The sequence below is a fragment of the Hyperoodon ampullatus genome, assembly GCF_949752795.1.
Source record: "Hyperoodon ampullatus genome assembly, chromosome: 7".
Taxonomy (NCBI): Eukaryota; Metazoa; Chordata; class Mammalia; order Artiodactyla; family Ziphiidae; genus Hyperoodon; species Hyperoodon ampullatus.
Genome location: NC_136920.1, coordinates 28,628,522 through 28,647,070, shown reverse-complemented (window position 1 = coordinate 28,647,070; position 18,549 = coordinate 28,628,522). Strand labels below are relative to the sequence as shown.

General features: G+C 35.7%; 1 protein-coding gene across 1 annotated transcript in view; it reads right to left on the bottom strand.

Moving 5' to 3' along the window:
• CSTF3 (cleavage stimulation factor subunit 3) overlaps nucleotides 1-18,549 on the bottom strand; it is a 69,877-nt gene that overhangs the window by 8,147 nt on the left and 43,181 nt on the right. The window contains exons 5-16 of the mRNA XM_079707947.1: nucleotides 13,024-13,056; nucleotides 12,210-12,307; nucleotides 10,973-11,039; nucleotides 10,854-10,888; nucleotides 10,643-10,769; nucleotides 8,612-8,689; nucleotides 7,655-7,817; nucleotides 5,671-5,780; nucleotides 4,941-5,057; nucleotides 4,604-4,678; nucleotides 2,832-2,975; nucleotides 2,090-2,192 (exon numbers count right to left, since the gene is read on the bottom strand). Coding sequence (XP_079564073.1) covers nucleotides 2,090-2,192; nucleotides 2,832-2,975; nucleotides 4,604-4,678; nucleotides 4,941-5,057; nucleotides 5,671-5,780; nucleotides 7,655-7,817; nucleotides 8,612-8,689; nucleotides 10,643-10,769; nucleotides 10,854-10,888; nucleotides 10,973-11,039; nucleotides 12,210-12,307; nucleotides 13,024-13,056 — 1,150 coding nt within the window. The remainder of the gene's footprint in view (nucleotides 1-2,089; nucleotides 2,193-2,831; nucleotides 2,976-4,603; nucleotides 4,679-4,940; nucleotides 5,058-5,670; nucleotides 5,781-7,654; nucleotides 7,818-8,611; nucleotides 8,690-10,642; nucleotides 10,770-10,853; nucleotides 10,889-10,972; nucleotides 11,040-12,209; nucleotides 12,308-13,023; nucleotides 13,057-18,549) is intronic.

Here is an 18,549-nt window from a genome sequence, read left to right as displayed (position 1 = left end):
ATGGCATATAAATTATGCCTCAATAAAACTGTTAAAAAAAAATCCAACAGAGTAGTTGGTTTTTACTGCCGCAGGGCAGTTATTCAGTTTTATGTCCATGATATGCAAAGTCAAACCAAGAGGTTACATGTATTGAACCGAAGAAGATGGCACCATATTCATGGCTTTCATCTTCAACTTAACATACTGTACTTAAAGAAATAAGTAAATCTTGCATTTTATTCTTTTAGCTTTATTCCAAGCTTTGCTCCAGACACACTTTTTGCCATTCCACTTAACCTTCCACTGCTTGTTACATGCTGTGTTCTCCTGGAAGAATGCATTTTCCTGTATCTTTAGGAAAACGATTGCTTATCCTTCAAGACCCATCTCATGCTGCCTTCTCTCACCCTCTAGAACAGCGCTATCCAATAATTTAAATTTGCTGCTAGCCACATTTAAAAGAATAAAAACAAACAAAAAACAAAAATAAAAATAAAAGAATAAAAACAGGTGAAATTAATTTTAATATATTTTATTTAACCTAATATATCTAAATTATCATTTCAACATGTAATCAATATGAAAAATTATTAAGATATTTTACATTTCTTTTCTACTATCTCTTTGAAGTCAGTATGTATCTTAACTTACACCACATCTCATTTTGGCCTAGCCACAATTCAAGGGCTCAAAACTTAGTAGTCTAGTGGCTACCATAATTGCATAGCACAGCTCTGGAACTTAGATTACACTCTCCTCTCTGTGCTTCCAAAGTACTTCATTCAGGGCTCTAGTATAGAATTTAGCACATGTTTTTCATGATTGCCACCATCACCTTAAATAGTTAACATTTATTGTATGCTTACCACATTCCATATATAAGTCAAATACATGCAAAAGTTCATTTAATTATCTCAACAGTCCAATGAAAGGTACTCTTATTATAACCATTCTGCAGATGAGAAATCTGAAACACCATTATAGACCTAACCCCAGAATTTATGCCACAATTAAGAATCAAATGATGATGCAATTATGTTTACACATCTGATTTCCCCAGGAGAATATTCTGAGGGTAACAATGGAGTCCTATTCTTGTATTTCCAGACCTTACTAACCAAAACTACTGAATAAATGATGGGTTGATGAATAAACAAACTAAGACACTGATTTTAGAAGATAATAATGCTGTCATCAGAGTTCATCCTCAACTTTAGAGTAAAATATTGTACATCCTAGTAACTATTCTAAAAAATCAAGCAAAACAATATAAAACTGGTAAAGAACATTCATTTCATATAAGAAAATTATATGAAAATTTTCTTTAGCCCCAGCTCAAAAATCTTAAATGCTCCACTGTCTCACTTTTTGGAGTTAAGTCCTTTTCCAGAGAGTAGAATCACTAAGCTGAAATATAAAATCATGTTTAAGTTTTATTCTTTTCTACTGTTTAGGTATACAGAATGCTATATTTTTCTAAAATATCATTAAAATCACTAATATTTACCTGTGATGTCTAATTTACATCTAATTATTTACATGGCACATAATTTCATATTTCTTTCTTAAATCAGTTTTTAAACCAGATCATTTTTAGTCAAGAAATTACATATCCTGGACTGTGGTTAACTAGACTAAATAAGATACATACATATATATACAGATCCTCTAGCCTAGTGCCTGGTATAAGGTAGGAACTCAATAAAAGATGGTCATTATTATTACAACAAAATAGGAAAATAAAGATGCTTATAAACATAATGTTTCCTTTGAAATATCTTCCCCAGTAGCCTCAAAGCAGTTTACTACTTGGGCATCTTTGAGTTTTCGTGGCTAGAGATTTGTGGCTTTACCCTATTACTGTTGGGACTTTGATGCTAAATTAAAGACCATTCTGCAGAATCAAAAGGCATCAACCATTATACAATAAGTATAAATTCATAGTTGACAGGCCACAAATATTTGAGTGCCTATCAAGTGCCTGGTTCTGGTGTGATGACAGAATATAATACATTTGAGAAAGAAAAAAAACCCAGCAACATAATTTCAGAGAATGACATTGATGGTTTAATATTAAGTAACCATTACATATCTAGAATCTACTTACCATTGAGGTGAGAAAGATAGTCAATATAGGCCAGGACATATTCTGGAATGTCTCCATATTTCTTTAGCCCCAGCTCAAAAATCTTAAAGGCAACAGATTTGTCCTAGAAGTAGAGAGGAAAGTACTGATTTCCATGCAGTGTCAGACAAGATAAAGAATATTAAAACTATAACATCTAAATATGACAAGGTATATTAAGAATTAAAATGGAGATTAGGGCTTCCTTGGTGGCACAGTGGTTGAGAGTCCGCCTGCTGATGCAGGGGACACGGGTTCGTGCCCCGGTCTGGGAAGATCCCACATGCCGCGGAGCGGCTGGGCCCGTGAGCCATGGTTGTTGACCCTGCGCGTCCAGAACCTGTGCTCCGCAACGGGAGAAGCCACAAAAGTGAGAGGCCCACATACCGCAAAAAAAAAAAAAAAAAAAAAAAGGAGGTTAAAATTATGTTAAGTAAAAATTACAGAGCTAAAAACCATTCAAGGGGATTCAGATTCAGAAATATGGAGTTTAATAAGGTATAAACTAACAGGCAGAGTAGTCCCCACTCGCTGCAGCTGGAGAAAGCCCACGCGTAGCAAAGAAGACCCAGTGCGGCCAAAAAACCAGATAGATATAAATAATATAAATAGATAAATAAATAAATAATAAAACAATGACAGAAATTACGACTGCCTTTCTTTTAATTAATTTATCTCATATGAAGGAAATTATTTTATCTTTATATTTTATTTGAGGACTTACCTTACTACAGTAATACTCCATGAGTGCTGCAGTAACATAGACATGGTGGCGGGTTCTGGTGTCTTCTCTTGCTTTTTTAAATATCATTCTTCCAGATTTAATACCTTCTGCTCTTCTTGCAAATTTCATATATTGGATATATACCTACACAAAAAAAGTATTTGTTTTCTACAGACTAGGCAAAATGTGAACTGTGTAGCATCCAATACAGGTTACCTTACTTCAGTACTAACACATTTTGCTATATAAGGAAGCAATTTTGAATACTTGAGAAATAAAAAAGATTATAGATAGTGTACTATTTAAATCCACAAGTAAATTTTTTCTGGTATTAAAGACATGTGCAAATTAATATTTTAATTGAGATATCATTCACATAGCACAAAATTCACCCTTTAAATGTATAATTTAACGGTTTTTAGTATATTCACAAGGTTTTGCAATCATCACAATTATCTAATTCCAGAACATGCAAATTAAATCTTAAGGAAGGAATAAAAGTGAAAATACTAGAAAACGCTAGTATTTCTTGATTTATTACTTTAAAAGTCCACTACTCTATTTCCTAAAGACCATATAATGTAACTTTATTGATAAACTATTTGAGTCATTTTATACCTAGCACCTACAGAGGGCCCAACACATGATGAGTATGCAATATTTGTTCAATGAAAAAACATCTCTGGACTGTACATAGGGTGACTATGAGTAGGGTCCTGATTTGCTCAGTTTTGATGATGTCAAACTACATTGCCCAGTTTAGACAGATGAACAGATGGATGAATGAACTATGAGTTCCTTGAGGAAAGGAATTTTACTTATGTGTCATTATACTGCTGGAATATAGCACAGTGCATAGCACAGATCAGTTTGCTAAATGAATTTTAAAATGATGACTAAATGCAAGCAATTAGAGCAGTGGAATCCCATGATAAACAAACAAACAAAGGAGTACAGCTGTAGTTGACTTGAGGCAGAGGGTCTAGAGCCCCACGCATTGGCCCCTCCCCTTCCCCTCCCACCGAAAGGGCTCTGCTGCACTTCTGCAGAAATTCAGGGCTTCGAAAACCACAATTACAGAGTAGAATTCAGGATAAAGTGAGTTCTTGTCCAACTGCTTCCCAGAATGCTGGTTTCTCCTGCCTCCGTTTATTTAAAAAGAAATATTTATTAAGCAACAATTATGTGGTATTCAAGCCATGCTCACAAGGAAGGTGTTAGAGAAAGCCCCACTGTGGCTGGTTCATAGCGCTGCATTTACAAACAACAACAGAAGAAACGAGCAGACAGCAGATCTGCAATTGTCGGGCTGGGAGACAGGGAAGGGGTGATGACAACGGGGTCACATGAGGGAATTTCTGTGGGGTGATTGAAGTGTTTTGTATTTTAATTGTGATGGTTGTCCCATAACTCTATGTTATTGGTCAAGATTCACAGAACTGGGCTTCCCTGGTGGCGCAGTGGTTGAGAGTCCACCTGCCGATGCAGGGGACGCGGGTTCGTGCCCCGGTCCGGGAAGATCCCACATGCCGCGGAGCGGCTGGGCCCGTGAGCCATGGCCGCTGAGCCTGCGTGTCCAGAGCCTGTGCTCCGCGGCGGGAGAGGCCACAGCAGTGAGAGGCCCGCGTAACGCAAAAAAAAAAAAAAACCAACAAAAGATTCATAGAACTAACAATTCAACAAAAACAGTGAATTTTACTTTATGTAAATTAAATTTTTTAAAAATTAAAGCAGACTGCAAAAGTGGGAAAGAGACTTGTAAAGTTACTTACCAAGGTGGGGTCAATATCCTCAATTGCCAGAAGTCTGTTATATATACTGTGAACTTTCTCATACTTCATGCGACTCTAAGGTGGTAGAGAAGAAGTGGCTATAAATATATATTCATAAACAAGCAGCATTTGAGCTCTGAGGAATCCAGAGGCTGCACCCCACAAAGGCACCTGCTTTGAGCATAAATATATAATGAGCTAAGGACTAATAACTGTTCATTCTGCATTATCTCTGTCTTCCAAAAGCAATATGCCTGGCAAAGAAGCAGCCAGAAAAAAAATTCAGTGCTGCAGTAAAAAATCCAATTACAAGAAAGTTCTAAATATTTTAACTCACCTCTTCATAATCTGCATATGCAAAATAAAGAAGCATATTCTTCTTTAATAAAGTGCTTATGGCTCTTTCATATATATTAGCAGCTTCATCACTAAATAATTTGGCATTATTCATATCCTAGGAGAGAAAAAAGAAAGCCCACTTACAATAATTTCAATAACGCTGAAAGAGAATAAAACACACACTCATATGTATATACCTATGGACACATGCATTTCTGGATTCTTAAGAAATCCCAGGGACTTCCCTGGTGGTACAGTGGATAAGACTCTGCGCTCCCAATTCAGGGGGCCCAGGTTCAATCCCTGGTCAGGGAACTAGATCCCACATGCATGTTGCAACTAAGAGTTCGCATGCCACAACTAAGGAACCCTCCTGCTGCAATTAAGAAGCCCACGTGCTGTGACTAAGACCCGGTGCAACCAAATAAATAAATAAATATTAAAAAAGAAAACTCCAAAGACTTTTTCCATTATTTTAACATAAAGAAGAATCATAGAAGTACTCTAAATGATTCATCACTTTAATACATTAAAGAAGAGCCACTATATTTAAATTCTGACTAAGGTAGTCTAATCATATAAGAGGGTCACTAAGATTCATAGTGACATAAGATTAAAATTTTCAATACCTACACTTCATTACCAAAATTCAGTGCTATACTTTTAGCAAATTATTGCTATATCAAAACCATGAAAAGAGCAAAAGGGGGAAACAAATAAATACTCACCCCTTTCTCTGCTAACAGTTTACTGGACTGCTCAAGATACTGGGCAGCTTCATACCAAATATCAGGGTGATGGCCCAGCACAAGCAGGCACTGTTCATAAGCAAACATAACTAAGGGAAGACATTTGCAACATTCAATTAGAATAAATATTATTTACAAAACTATAAATACAAGCGTCACAACTCAATTTTTAGGCTAAGACAAGGCCCTCAGTAATGAATGATAATTGGAAATAAAAAAACTTTAGTGATTTCTGGCATTATCATCCACCCAAACCCCATCCATTCATCATTTATTAAATTAATATTTATTGAGTACCAACTATATGCTAGGGAATATGAAAGACACTGTGAATATATCAGTGAATAAGACTTCCTATACTCAAGAAGTCTGCAGTATAGTGGGAAGATCGATATTAAGAATGCAGTTATGGTAAGTAATAAGTATTATGATGAGGAAAGTAGATTGTACTCTTGAAACTTACAGCAGCAGGACTTAACATAGTTTAGAGACTCAAGAAAGGTTTCACTAAGGAACTGACATCTAAGCGAAACCTGAAGAAGGGATAGAATCTGGTCAGATGAGAGAGTAAGTAGAGGCAGGAAGGACAGGAGTAGATACAAAAATGGTGTAGGCAAAGGAAACAGTACTTGCAAAGGCCTCCAGCTGAGAGAGCAAGGCAAGATTGAGGGATTTTTTTTTTTTAAGTTCCAAATTCTAGTTCTGACAGTGCCAGAGTAGTCTGTATCAGACTAACTCTCCTGGAAAAAAAAAAAAATCATAAACTGAAAAATACAAAAAGCAACTGTTTAAAGGCACTAGAGAATGACCAAAAGAGAAAGAAACTGGAGAGGACTGAGCCCTTAAAAAATTGGAATCATACTAGGTGAGATATATATTTAATATGGCTTTTCCCCTCAAGTGCAAATCCCTATGTGTATAGTTCTGGGATAGCTAGAACTCAAGCCAAATGCTGAAGTATTAATGGCTTGAGGTAAGTAACATGGAGTTCTGGGTTACAAGAACAGCTGGAAATTAAGGGGGGAAGATCCCCCAAAAGAGAGCCACAGAAGGTGGAGGCTGAAAATCTGGGCCTAATGCCCTCAAATCTTCAACTGACTCTAAAACAGACATACACAGGAAAGAATACAAACAGCCTGAGCAGAAAGCAAAGCTGAAAGAGCTGGATAGATATCTCATCAGCTGCCCACTGTAATGGAGACCAAGTCTGGAATCTGAATCCCATCAAGTTAAGAGAGTCTGAGTAAACACCTTGAACTTTCCATTATATCTTGGGAGTAAAGACTATATCCCAGGACTAAGAGATTTACTGTGAGATAAAGGCCACTAACAGAGACTCATCATAACAGTGTAAAACCAAGCCTCCACAAGGTCCAGGAGACCTGCCAGTAATTTAACTCCCTGCTAAAAGAAAACCCAACATTCTTCAGAGGAAGATAACAGAATCTAGTCTTTACTATGTATCATTTACACATCTGTACAATGTCCAAAAATTGTTTTTTAAATGTCTAGACTTGTGACAAAACAAAAAATGTGACCCACAGTCAAGAGGAAAAGAAAGTAACACCACAATGGCTCAGATGTTGGAATTAGCAGACAAGGATTTTATAACTATTGTTATAAAAATGTTCAAGGATATAAAGAAAAAGATGGTAATGGCCATGGAATCTTAACAGAAAAAGGAAAACTATAAAAAACATAAAAATTTCTAGAATGGAAATTTATACAACTGAAAAGTAGAATATTTGAAATGAAGAATTCACTAGATGGGCTCACCAGCATATTGGATATGATAAAGCAAAGGTCAGTGAACATGGAGACAGATCTATAGAAATTACTGAATCTGAAGAACATAAGAGAAAAAAATACTGGGAGTAAAAAAACAGCCTCGGTAACCTATGAGATAATATCAAGTGGCCTAACATATACATAAATGGAGTCCCAGAAGGGTTAGTCTTGTTACCTCTTTTAGTTATAAGAGTCTGATCTTCTGTACGAAGAGGGTTGCTTTTTTCCCACTGTATGTATTTCTTCCACATATCTACCTGCTGAGCTTCTTGAGGAGTATTCTGAGGAGGCACTGAGGGAGCATTGCGGTCCAAACCTTTCATTACTGTCTCATATTCCTAGACAACAAGTATTTAGAATTCTGTGGTAAGCTGAGGAACAACTCAGATGTATGAAATGGAGTTGATCTGTTTGGAATACTTTGTTCAAAATGCCTAGTTTTTCCAAATACTACTTTGTTAATATAACCTAAAAACTATTTAAGAGCAGGAATAAAGATAACAGAAGATTACCTACCCAAGAAGAGGTTCCCAGAACTGGGTGAACAGAACAGCCCTGGGCCCTCTCTGCAGGTGATCTAGGAAGTCAATCTTCAGGACAGAGGAGCTGACAGATCAACATGACTGATGATCTGGTGGCACTGTTACTGCCACCTTTGGAGAAATGATCTGTCTTTAAAAATTTCAATAGTTCATAGTCTAGGCTATTTTCCCTAACTTCTAACAGTGTCAACGAATGGAAAGTTATGTACACAAGACAAAACTCGGTCCCTGAGAGCTATGTCATTAGACCACAGATTATTACAGTATTCGGATATGTATGAGCGGACAGGAGGGATGGATAATAACTACTTGATCAATTCTAGGTAGAACTTTGTCTCTATGACCTCTGTTTCTATATTTTAAAAAATAATTTCTTCCAAACTTGATTTATTCTATTTTGTCCTTTAACATGTCTGTAAAGAGGTATTTTGCTTCAAATAATCATCTGCTCAGGCAACATAATTAATTGTCATTAGTTAAGACTGCTAATGATTGAAAATATTAAGAGTAATACCAGATAGGGAAAGCACCTGTGTAAATAACATACTCACAACAATCACTATAGTAAGTGTCCTGATAGAATTCCATACCTTTGCTACCCGCCTAGCATTCATGTAATCCCTACTCCGATCTTCAATCATTTTTTTAGCTAAATGAATATTGATACCCTAAGGAAAAGAAAAAAAGAAAAATGCATATTATTTGAAAATTAAGTATATTTTAATGTTAGCATAATATAGAATATTCATTTGCTAAATTACTTTAAAGTGTTTAAGAGGTTTTTTGGTTAGTAAAATAAAGGTTTGATCACATTATATGCTTAAGGGATGAAGGAGGATCTGCCTATTTGTTATGAGATGGCAGTAAATTTCCATATGTCAGGAATTTCTAAAGATAGGAAATGATTTGGAAAGGACCAATTATTTCACATAAAATTCTACTAATAAAGAACGATAGGGCTTCCCTGGTGGCGCAGTGGTTGAGAGTCCGCCTGCCGATGCAGGGGACACAGGTTCATGCCCCGGTCTGGGAAGATCCCACATGCCGCGGAACGGCTGGGCCCGTGAGCCATGGCCGCTGAGCCTGCGCGTCCGGAGCCTGTGCTCCGCAATGGGAGAGGCCACAACAGTGAGAGGCCCACGTACCGCAAAAAAAAAAAAAAAAAAAGAATGATATACAGGACTTCCCTGGTGGCGCAGTGCTAAGAATCCATCCACCTGCCAATGCAGGGCACATGGGTTCGAGCCCTGGTCTGGGAAGATCTCACGTGCTGCAGAGCAACTAAGCCCGTGCACCACAACTACTGAGCCCGCGTGCCACAACTACTGAGGCCTGTGCGCCTGGTGTCCGTGCTATGCAACAAGAGGAGCCTGCGCATCGCAACGAAGAGTAGCCCCCACTCACTGCAACCAGAGAAAGCCCGTGCGCAGCCATGGAGACCCAGTGCAGCCAAAAATAAATATATAAATAAAATAAATTTTAAAAAATAAAAAATAAATAAATGCAGAGGTAGCAAGGAGACATAAACATTATCATTCATGCCTAGTAGTTCTCAAAGAGTAGTCCAAAGATTCCTGTTCCCCAAGACCCTTTCAGAGGATCCATGAGATCAAAACAATTTTCAAACAATACTAAGACATGATTTGCCTCTCTCACAAACATACAGTGGAGTTTTTCAGAAGCTACGTGACATTCAACAGCATAGCAGATAGAATTTAGAAGCAGATATGAAAATCTAACTGTCTTCTATTAAGCTAAATACCAAAGAGATTTGCAAAAATATGAAATAATGCCACTCTTCTCACCGAATTTTTTCTTATTTTGGAAAATACAGTTTGTTTTAATACTATTTATGTTAAAATATAAGGAGTCTACTACTGCAAACTTTAAATGAATTAATAAATATCTTGAAACTTTCTCAGTTTTAATTCCAATATGCTAAATATTCATAGGTAAAAGCCACATTAAAATTAAAAGTTCTTTGCAGTCTTTAATACTTTTTAAACTCCCAAGACCAAAATGTTTGAGAACCACTGCTCATGCCTATGAGGGAACAGTTTCAATACCCTACATAGTTCTTCCAAGTCACAGTGGATATGTGAGGAACTTCCTTTTAAAGATAGAGCTTACTTGGCATGTATGTTTACATAATGGGCTTATTAGTTCAGTTTGTTAAATCATTTGCTTATGAGACAAAGATCTTGGACCACAGCCCTACATCTCACAATTACAAGGCAATAATCACACCACTGTAACTAGGTGAAAGAGGGGCATTGCAACTCATCATTACTACTAGAAAAGCAGTTCTAAAAAGGAACTGTTTCATAAGAGATCAGTGGCAACGTGTGTGTATATGACTGTGTGGATATGGTTTAGCACTGATTAAAAATGGTTTGGTAAGAATTATAATTCTCCCAGAGTATTCTCAAAAATAACTCAACAGTAAAATGAGACTCTCAAAACATTAGGAATGGTTCTTTCATTACAATCAATATAAAACAAACGTATGCAGCACTGATATCCAGGAACCTGATATTAGAAAGGCTAACCTCCACAAATCCACAGTGCATAAAAATTTAAATGGCTTGGTCATAATAATAAGTTACTGTGGCCTAATTTACCTCTTCATACTTGTTATAGTCTCTCCACAGTTGTTCAATGTTGATCATGGGATTAACACAACCTCGTTGATAAACTCTTCGAACAGCTGTTATTCTCTGATTTTCTGCATAAGATCCAACAGCTTCCCTGGCATTGGATAAGAAATGCCATCAATTATATTATAGCTAAATCAACTGTTCACACAGAAAATAAAACTATAAAAATACTTACACGCCTTTTAAGAAATTGATGTAATCCACCCAAATCTAAGAAATAAAATAAAATGTTAGAATCTTTCTTAGTAGTTTCAAATTTTTGAAATGTATGTATTAAAAAAAATTTAACTCTACCTGATAAGACATAATTTCCATTCCAATTTTATCCAGTGCAAAGTCATATGCTTGAGCCATTTTTTCTCTGAAATAAACATGTTTTTTAGAAAAATTGCATGTTATTAAAATGTATCTACAGCTAAAACATAATCATGATTTCTGATCATATGGTCAGAACAGCATTTAAACTGCTTATACAAACAAAATGTAAAGACATCTTTGCAAGTATATAAACAAAATATAAAAACTAAGCTCTTTTGTGTTTAGCTTGTCAATGTCATTAATTTATGTACTTTGTTTCTTTTACCTACTATTTGTAAGCTTATCAAAGATAGAGGCCATGTTTTATTTATGTTTATATCATTTATTAATTTTTTAACTTTTTTTTTGATGTGGACCATTTTTAAAGTCCTTATTAAATTTGTTACAATATTGCTTCTGTTTTATGTTTTGGTTTTTTGGCCACGCATGTGGGATCTTAGCTCCCCAACCAGGGATCAAACCCACACCCCCGGCATCGGAAGGCAAAGTCTTAACCACTGGACCGCCAGGGAAGTCCCCTCTTTATAGCCTTTAAATTGCCTAATCTTACATGTAGAAGATTCAAATATGGAAATATCTGGTTCTTTGATTAAGAAGGTAAGTTATGTCTGAAGATCTATTAGCTCTGACATAAAATTTAGGGAGAAAGAACTTCTTCAGTGTAAGACAATAAACAATAATGAAGAAAAAAAAAAACAAAGGTAGAATTCTGGTTAAAGAAATAATCTGCCTATTTGTTATATACAAAAACAGCATTTGAGAAGGTCCATTATTTAGATTCAACAAAGATAGATAGGTGGGGGTAAGTCCTAGTGAGGAGGTCAACTATACAACAATACCATTGTCAAAGATGCCTTGGAATACTTAAGTATCATATTACAATGTAACCTGCCAGGAGTGGTGCCATGACAAGTAATAAGATGCTTTTTATTAAGTTTGTCAACAAGCCTGTCAACAAAGTGCTTTGGAGTTGCAAATGTACAGTGTTTCAATATAGAAGAGGGGCTTGGATGATTCAATTCTCCAGAATAAATCTAATGCCAGTGGCTTTCTTTGAAGCATTTTTTTCCATGGTTTACTGACTTCTCAGAGAATCCCGACTTTTCAAATCCTTAAGTTTCTTCACCCTCTGGAGTTAAGAAGTGTGAGTTTCTATGGGATTGACTGTGTGCCTGGGGATGACCTGCATTCTTAAGCTCCTGATTTAACTTACTTGTAACTTGGTAGTTTACCCTTGGTTTCTCGGACATATGAAAGATAACACTTCCATAAGTCAATGTGCAAAACCTTCATAAGGCATCTCTGAAATAGCTGTAAATACAATAAAATATTATCAGAATCCAGTTAAATAAATTTCACATGTACATAGTTAAAATGAAACATTAAAGAAACAAATTCAGCTCCTTTCATGAATTTATCCTCTTACAAATAGATGTCAAATAACAACTCCCTCTATTTTTAGATAATCAAAATCATTCTCATAATTTTGGTCAGCAGAGTCTAATTATTTTCTTTTCCAAAATTTTATTTTATTTTTTAAAATTTATTTATTTTATTTATTTATTTTTGTGTTGGGTCTTCAGGCTTTCTCTAGTTGCAGTGAGCGGGGCTACTCTTCGTTGCCGTGCGCGGGCTTCTCATTGCGGTAGCTTCTCTTGCTGCAGAGCACAGACTCTAGGCACACAGGCTTCAGTAGTTGTGGCTCACGGGCTGTAGAGCGCAGGCTCAGTAGTTGTGGCACACAGGATTAGGTGCTCCGCGGCATGTGGGATCTTCCCGGACCAGAGCTCGAACACGTGTTCCCTTCATTGGCAGGAGGATTCTTAACCACAGCGCCACCAGGGAAGTCCCCCAAGATTTTATTATGAAGATTTTAAAGCATACAAAAGGGCTGAATAAATACAATGAACTCCTATATAATCACTAGCTAGATTCAACAATTGTTAACATTTTACTGTATTTGTCTTATATATGTTAAGTCCTAAATTAAACTTCAGCATACATTCAAAATATTTAAGAGGACTCACCTTTTCGACCTTGTCATAATTTTTAGCTTTAATCTGCAGAGAAACAGAGAAAAATATAGAATTAACACCATTCTTTTTAGAGTACTATCACTATCTCTGAGTGTTTGATTAAGCGTGTAAATTCACTTCTACACTTTCTTATTTAATTCTGCCTTTTGCAAATAACAAATAGAAGTTTGAACCCAATATGGATAATATGCATTGTAAATATGCCTTATATAAATTAATTCTATATGGAAAAATTTTTATAAGCTCATTTATGTTGAACTTTTGTGAATTTAAAATTTTATAGAACAGTTACAAGATGAATAAAGAAATATAAACAAGGCATACTTGAATAGGGCTTTAAGTATCTAATGAAGACAAACTTAAAGCTTTATTTTCCCTGAATAGCTACTACTAGAACAATCTGAGTAGGGTAGCAAAAAAGATTTGTGAATTTTGACTACACATAAATTTTAATCACTCAGTCAATCTACTATACTCCAGGCGCTGTGCTAGGCACTGGGGCTACCACAGTGAACAAAACATGCATAGTCTGCCTATGTCCTCATAGAGCTTACAATATTACAGGGAAAACAAGTGTCAAGATGGGGGAACTACAGGGTGCTATGGGAGCATTTAGGAGGAGCATAAAACTCAGACTTATGGGGTTGCAAAAGATTTCCTGGAAGAAGTGAAGATGTGAAGAATGAGGTGTGAGGTCAGAATGGCTATCATCAAAAAGTCTACAAACAATAAATGCTGGAGACGATGTGGAGAAAAGGGAACCCTCCTACACTGCTGGTGGGAATGTAAATTGGTGCAGCCACTATGGAGAACAGTATGGAGGTTCCCTTAAAAATTAAAAATAAGAGCTACCATATGATCCAGCAATCCCACTCCTGAGCATGTATCTGGAAAAGACGAAAACTCTAATTTGAAAAGGTACATGCACCTTAATGTTCACAGCAGCACTATTTACAATAGTCAAGACATAGAAGCAACCCAAGTGTCTATCAAGAAACAAATGGCTTAAGAAGATGTGGTATATATATATACAATGGTATATTACTCAGTCATAAAAAAGAATGAGATATTGCCATTTGCAGCAACATGGATGAACCTAGAGAATATACTAAGTGAAGTAAGTCAGAGAAAGACAGATATTATATATCACTTATATGTAGAATCTAAAAAATAATACAAATGAATCTATATACAAAACAGAAACAGACTCAGAGACATAGAAAACAGACTTATAATTACCAAAGGGGAAAGGGAAGGGGAGAGGGATAAATCAGGAGTATGGGATTAACAGATACAAATTACTATACATAAAATAGATAAGCAATAAGGATTTACTGTATAGCACAGGGAACTATATTCAATATCTTGTAATAACCTATTATGGAAAATAATGTGAAATGTATATATGTATACACACACACACACACACACACACACACACACACTTTGCTGTATGCTTGAAACTAACACAATATTGTAAATCAATTCTATTTTAATTAAAAACAGAGTTGTTAGACTGGTAAAGAAAGGGAGGAGTTATTCCAGGCAGAAGGAGTGGCATGTGCGAAGACAAGGGCTAAATAAATACTATTAGAATTCCCTTTCTTTGAGTATTTTCATCATATGGTAGGTGGGGTTAGATATTCAGTTGTGATATATCAGCAAATCTTTGTATCAGCTTGATAGGTGAATAATTTGACTGGTTAGAGAAACCTTGGCTTGTGGTCCTTTTCAATCAGTAGTATAGATAAATCTTCCGACTGCTTTCTGGCTTAAGGTGAGGCAGATCAGAACTCTGGTGACAGGCTCTTTTTCTTTTGCTGATTACTTGCTCTTTCTCTCTGGAACTTGTAAGATTTCACCCTTGATCTTCAGAGTTCATAAACTGTAACAGGATTTGCTTAAATATAGGTCTCTGCTCTTTGAGGCAGTTTAGTCAAGGCTCTGGAGTCAAATCTCTTGGGTTCACTTTTTGACTATACACTTAACCATTTTTCCTCTTCTGAATTAGGGGGGATAATAGTACCTATTTTGTAGGGCTGTTGTAAGGACTCAACGAGTTAATAAATGTAAAGCCCTTAGAACACTGCCTAGCAGAGTGAGAACTTAGTAATTGACATTTATTATTATTACCATGAATTCTGCCAAGGACTCAGCATGCCCTTTGAAGCTAGTCATGTCTTTCAGCTCAAGACTTTTCCTCTTTTTTAAATTATTGCCTCTCTTCAATCTGTTCCTTTTTTTCCTTATTGAACTCCTATTATACACATTAGGTCTACTTCTCCTATCCTCAAAATCTGTTATTTTTACCCTTCCTTTGCCTTTTGGCTCTAAGTTTAAAAATACTCCTTCCACTAGATTCTCCAGGCCACAAATTTAAGTCTCCATGTTATCATTTTCCTCCAGTTGACCTATTGCTGTAGTTGGTTCAAAAATAATGGCTTTTGGCACCAGAGGTTTTTTTGTTTTATTTTTTTAAATACTGCACTTTCAATCTCACTGTGCTCCTATTATTTTGTTCAAGTTATTGTCTCTCTCCTCCAGCAGCTCTATTTTGTTGGGGGCCTGTCCCAACAGCTTGTTTATATTCCTTTCTTGTTGCTGGCTCCTTAGATATGCAGTTATTTCTTCCATCTATTCCCTGAGCTCAGAGTTGGCAGTCCCAGTGTTGTAGTTGACCCTTCTCTACCACGAGAGCTGTGTAGCAGGTTTAAACAGCAAGTTGGCTGTTGGTAGTCTTCTGACAAAAAAACAGAGAGAAATCTTTGCTCAAGAGTAGGGAGGACTCAGCCTGCCAGTTCGGCTCCTTTTTGGTTTCCTGGAGGCCAGGCTGATGTCAACATTCCTCTGGGGCAGAAAGACAGTGGAAGGGTGCCAAGTATTTCTGAGTCAGTTTCTTATTCCTTGTCCTAGGTGCTCCACCAGCCCTGTTCTTCGAGACTGCAATAGAATCTGAGGTTTCCTTGCATCCAGGTGCTTGGCTCAGTAAATAGTTGAGTTGAGAGTCGGAGTGAAGTAAGACAAATCCGAGTCACCAGATTCCCAAGTGTAGATGACAGATTATATACAGTTCTTACAATTGGCCAGGAAAACCGAAACTATTCTTTGGGAAAATTGGTAAAGAATATGAATAGGCAATTCCCAGAAAAGAAAATGTAAATGGTTAAAAATAATAAGTGTTAAAAATAACACTGTTGGTGGGAATGTAAACTTGTGTAACCGCTGTAGAAAACAGTATGGAGTTTTCTCAAAACACTAAAAATAGAATCATCATATGACTCAGATATTCCACTCCTGGAAAAAACTAAAAACACTAATTTGAAAATATACATGCACCCCAATGTTCATAGCAGCATTATTTATAATTGCCAAGATATGTATGCAACCTAAGTGTCCATCAACAGAATGGATAAAGAAGATGTGGTAAATATATACAATGGAATACCATTCAGTCATGAAAAGGAACAAAATTTTGCCATTTACAGCAACATGGATGGACTTGGAGGGCATTATACTAAGTGAAATAAGACAGAGAAAGACAAATACTGTATGATATCACTTATATGTGGAATCTAAAAAATACAACAAACCAGTGAATATAACAAAAAAGAAGCAGACTCACAGATATAGAGAACAAACTAGTGGTTACCAGTGAGGAGAGGGAAGAGGGGGAGGGGCAATATAGGGGTAGGGGATTAAGAGGTACAAACTATTAGGTACAAAATAAGCTACAAGGATATAGTTACAACATGGGGAATATAGCCAATATTTTATAATAATTATAAATGGAGTATAATCTTAAAAATTGTGAATCACTATATTGTACACCTGTAACTTATATAACATTGTAAGCAACTATACTTCAATAAAAATAAAAATAAATGCCTCTATTTAAAGCCCATTATATATATATATATATATATACACACACACACAATTTTGCAAAGATTACTAGAACTTGCTCACATCTTATCTATTACATTAAAAGCAATGTCATGTAAGTTTAAATAACAGGGGTCTTAAAAAATTATCTTTAAGGAATTCCCTGGTGGTCCAGTCATTAGGACTCCGCTTCCACTGCAGGGGGCGTGGGTTCCATCCCTGGTCAGGGAACTAAGATCCCTCAGGCCGCATGGTGTGGCCAAAAACAAACAAACAAAAAATTATCTTTAGTCTTTGGTTCTCTAACTTGCAAACAATCATCTCAGGTGATTGTTAAAAATGTAGATTTCTGGTTTTTTTAAACAGGAATCCGAAGTTATCCTAATGCGAAAAAGTTTTTAAGTGGTTGGAAATATACCAAAAAATGAAAAATGTATATGTTAGTGTGATGGAATAATTGTTTTTTCCAAAGCTTCTAATAACACGGTATATTATTTTTGTAATTAAAAAAATCATTCCAAGAAAAAATTTAGGATAATTTTAATATTTATCCTTCGATATATCTATTCATCATCAAAATTTGTCATACAACTGCAATATTACTTTTTTGACTAATCATTTGAATTTTACCAAAATATGAAAAGTTGTGGTGGAGAAAAAGGACTAAACTTTAAAAAATTGTCAGGTGGGAATTCCCTGGCAGTCCAGTGGTTAGGACCCCTTGTTCTCACTGGGTTTGATCCTTGGTCAGGGAACAAGGGTCCCACCAGCCACGTGGCCAGGCCAAAAAAATAGGAAAAAATAAAAAATAAAATTGTCAACTTCTTAAATTTTCATTTTATAAAGGGGGAAGATAGTTGGAATTCTAGCAAGATTAATTTAACTTTAAATTTAATTAAATTCAAATGAGTGGTTATTTGGGGGAGAGTGAAAACAAGTATAACACTGAACAAACACAGATCTGTTCCTAACTTTTGAACACTTCCTATTTCTAGTTGTTTGTTAACTTCCACAATTACTTCCCAGGCATTAACTAAACATTGTCTTTTGAAACTAAAACTATCCTCTGGGCAGTTATTGGAACTAATGATCGTTTACAGTAGATTATTTAATTTTTAAAAGTAAACATTGTCAGAAAAGTCTAAAAAATCCTTCATTTAACTGTGGTAATGTTCATTTATAACACAGTTTAGATTAGCTATACCTTTTACCTGGAACATTTTTATATGAAGATCTAAAGAAGCCACAATATTTCACTGCTCAAAAATAAGATTTTCATAACTGATGTTAAGAACATATTTTAATATTTCATTGAACAATTTATAAAATGTCAGTATAAATGTCTATAAAGCTAGCATTATTCTTATCAGAGAAATAAACCCCTATATGTCAACAGCATTTTGGCTGATTTCCTCAAATTCATTTTTTTTTATGATATAGCTTGGGGAAAAACACCCCACCAAATCCCATAACATCAGAACTTTCTAATGTTATTTTTTAAATTATCAAGTATAAGAATAATTAATAAGCAACTGTATAATTTATTTTGAATGGTTCAAAAACACATTTGACAAGTGAACCCAACTGGCAAGATGACTCTAGAGAGGAAAGTAAATTAGCAAACCAATCTAAAGA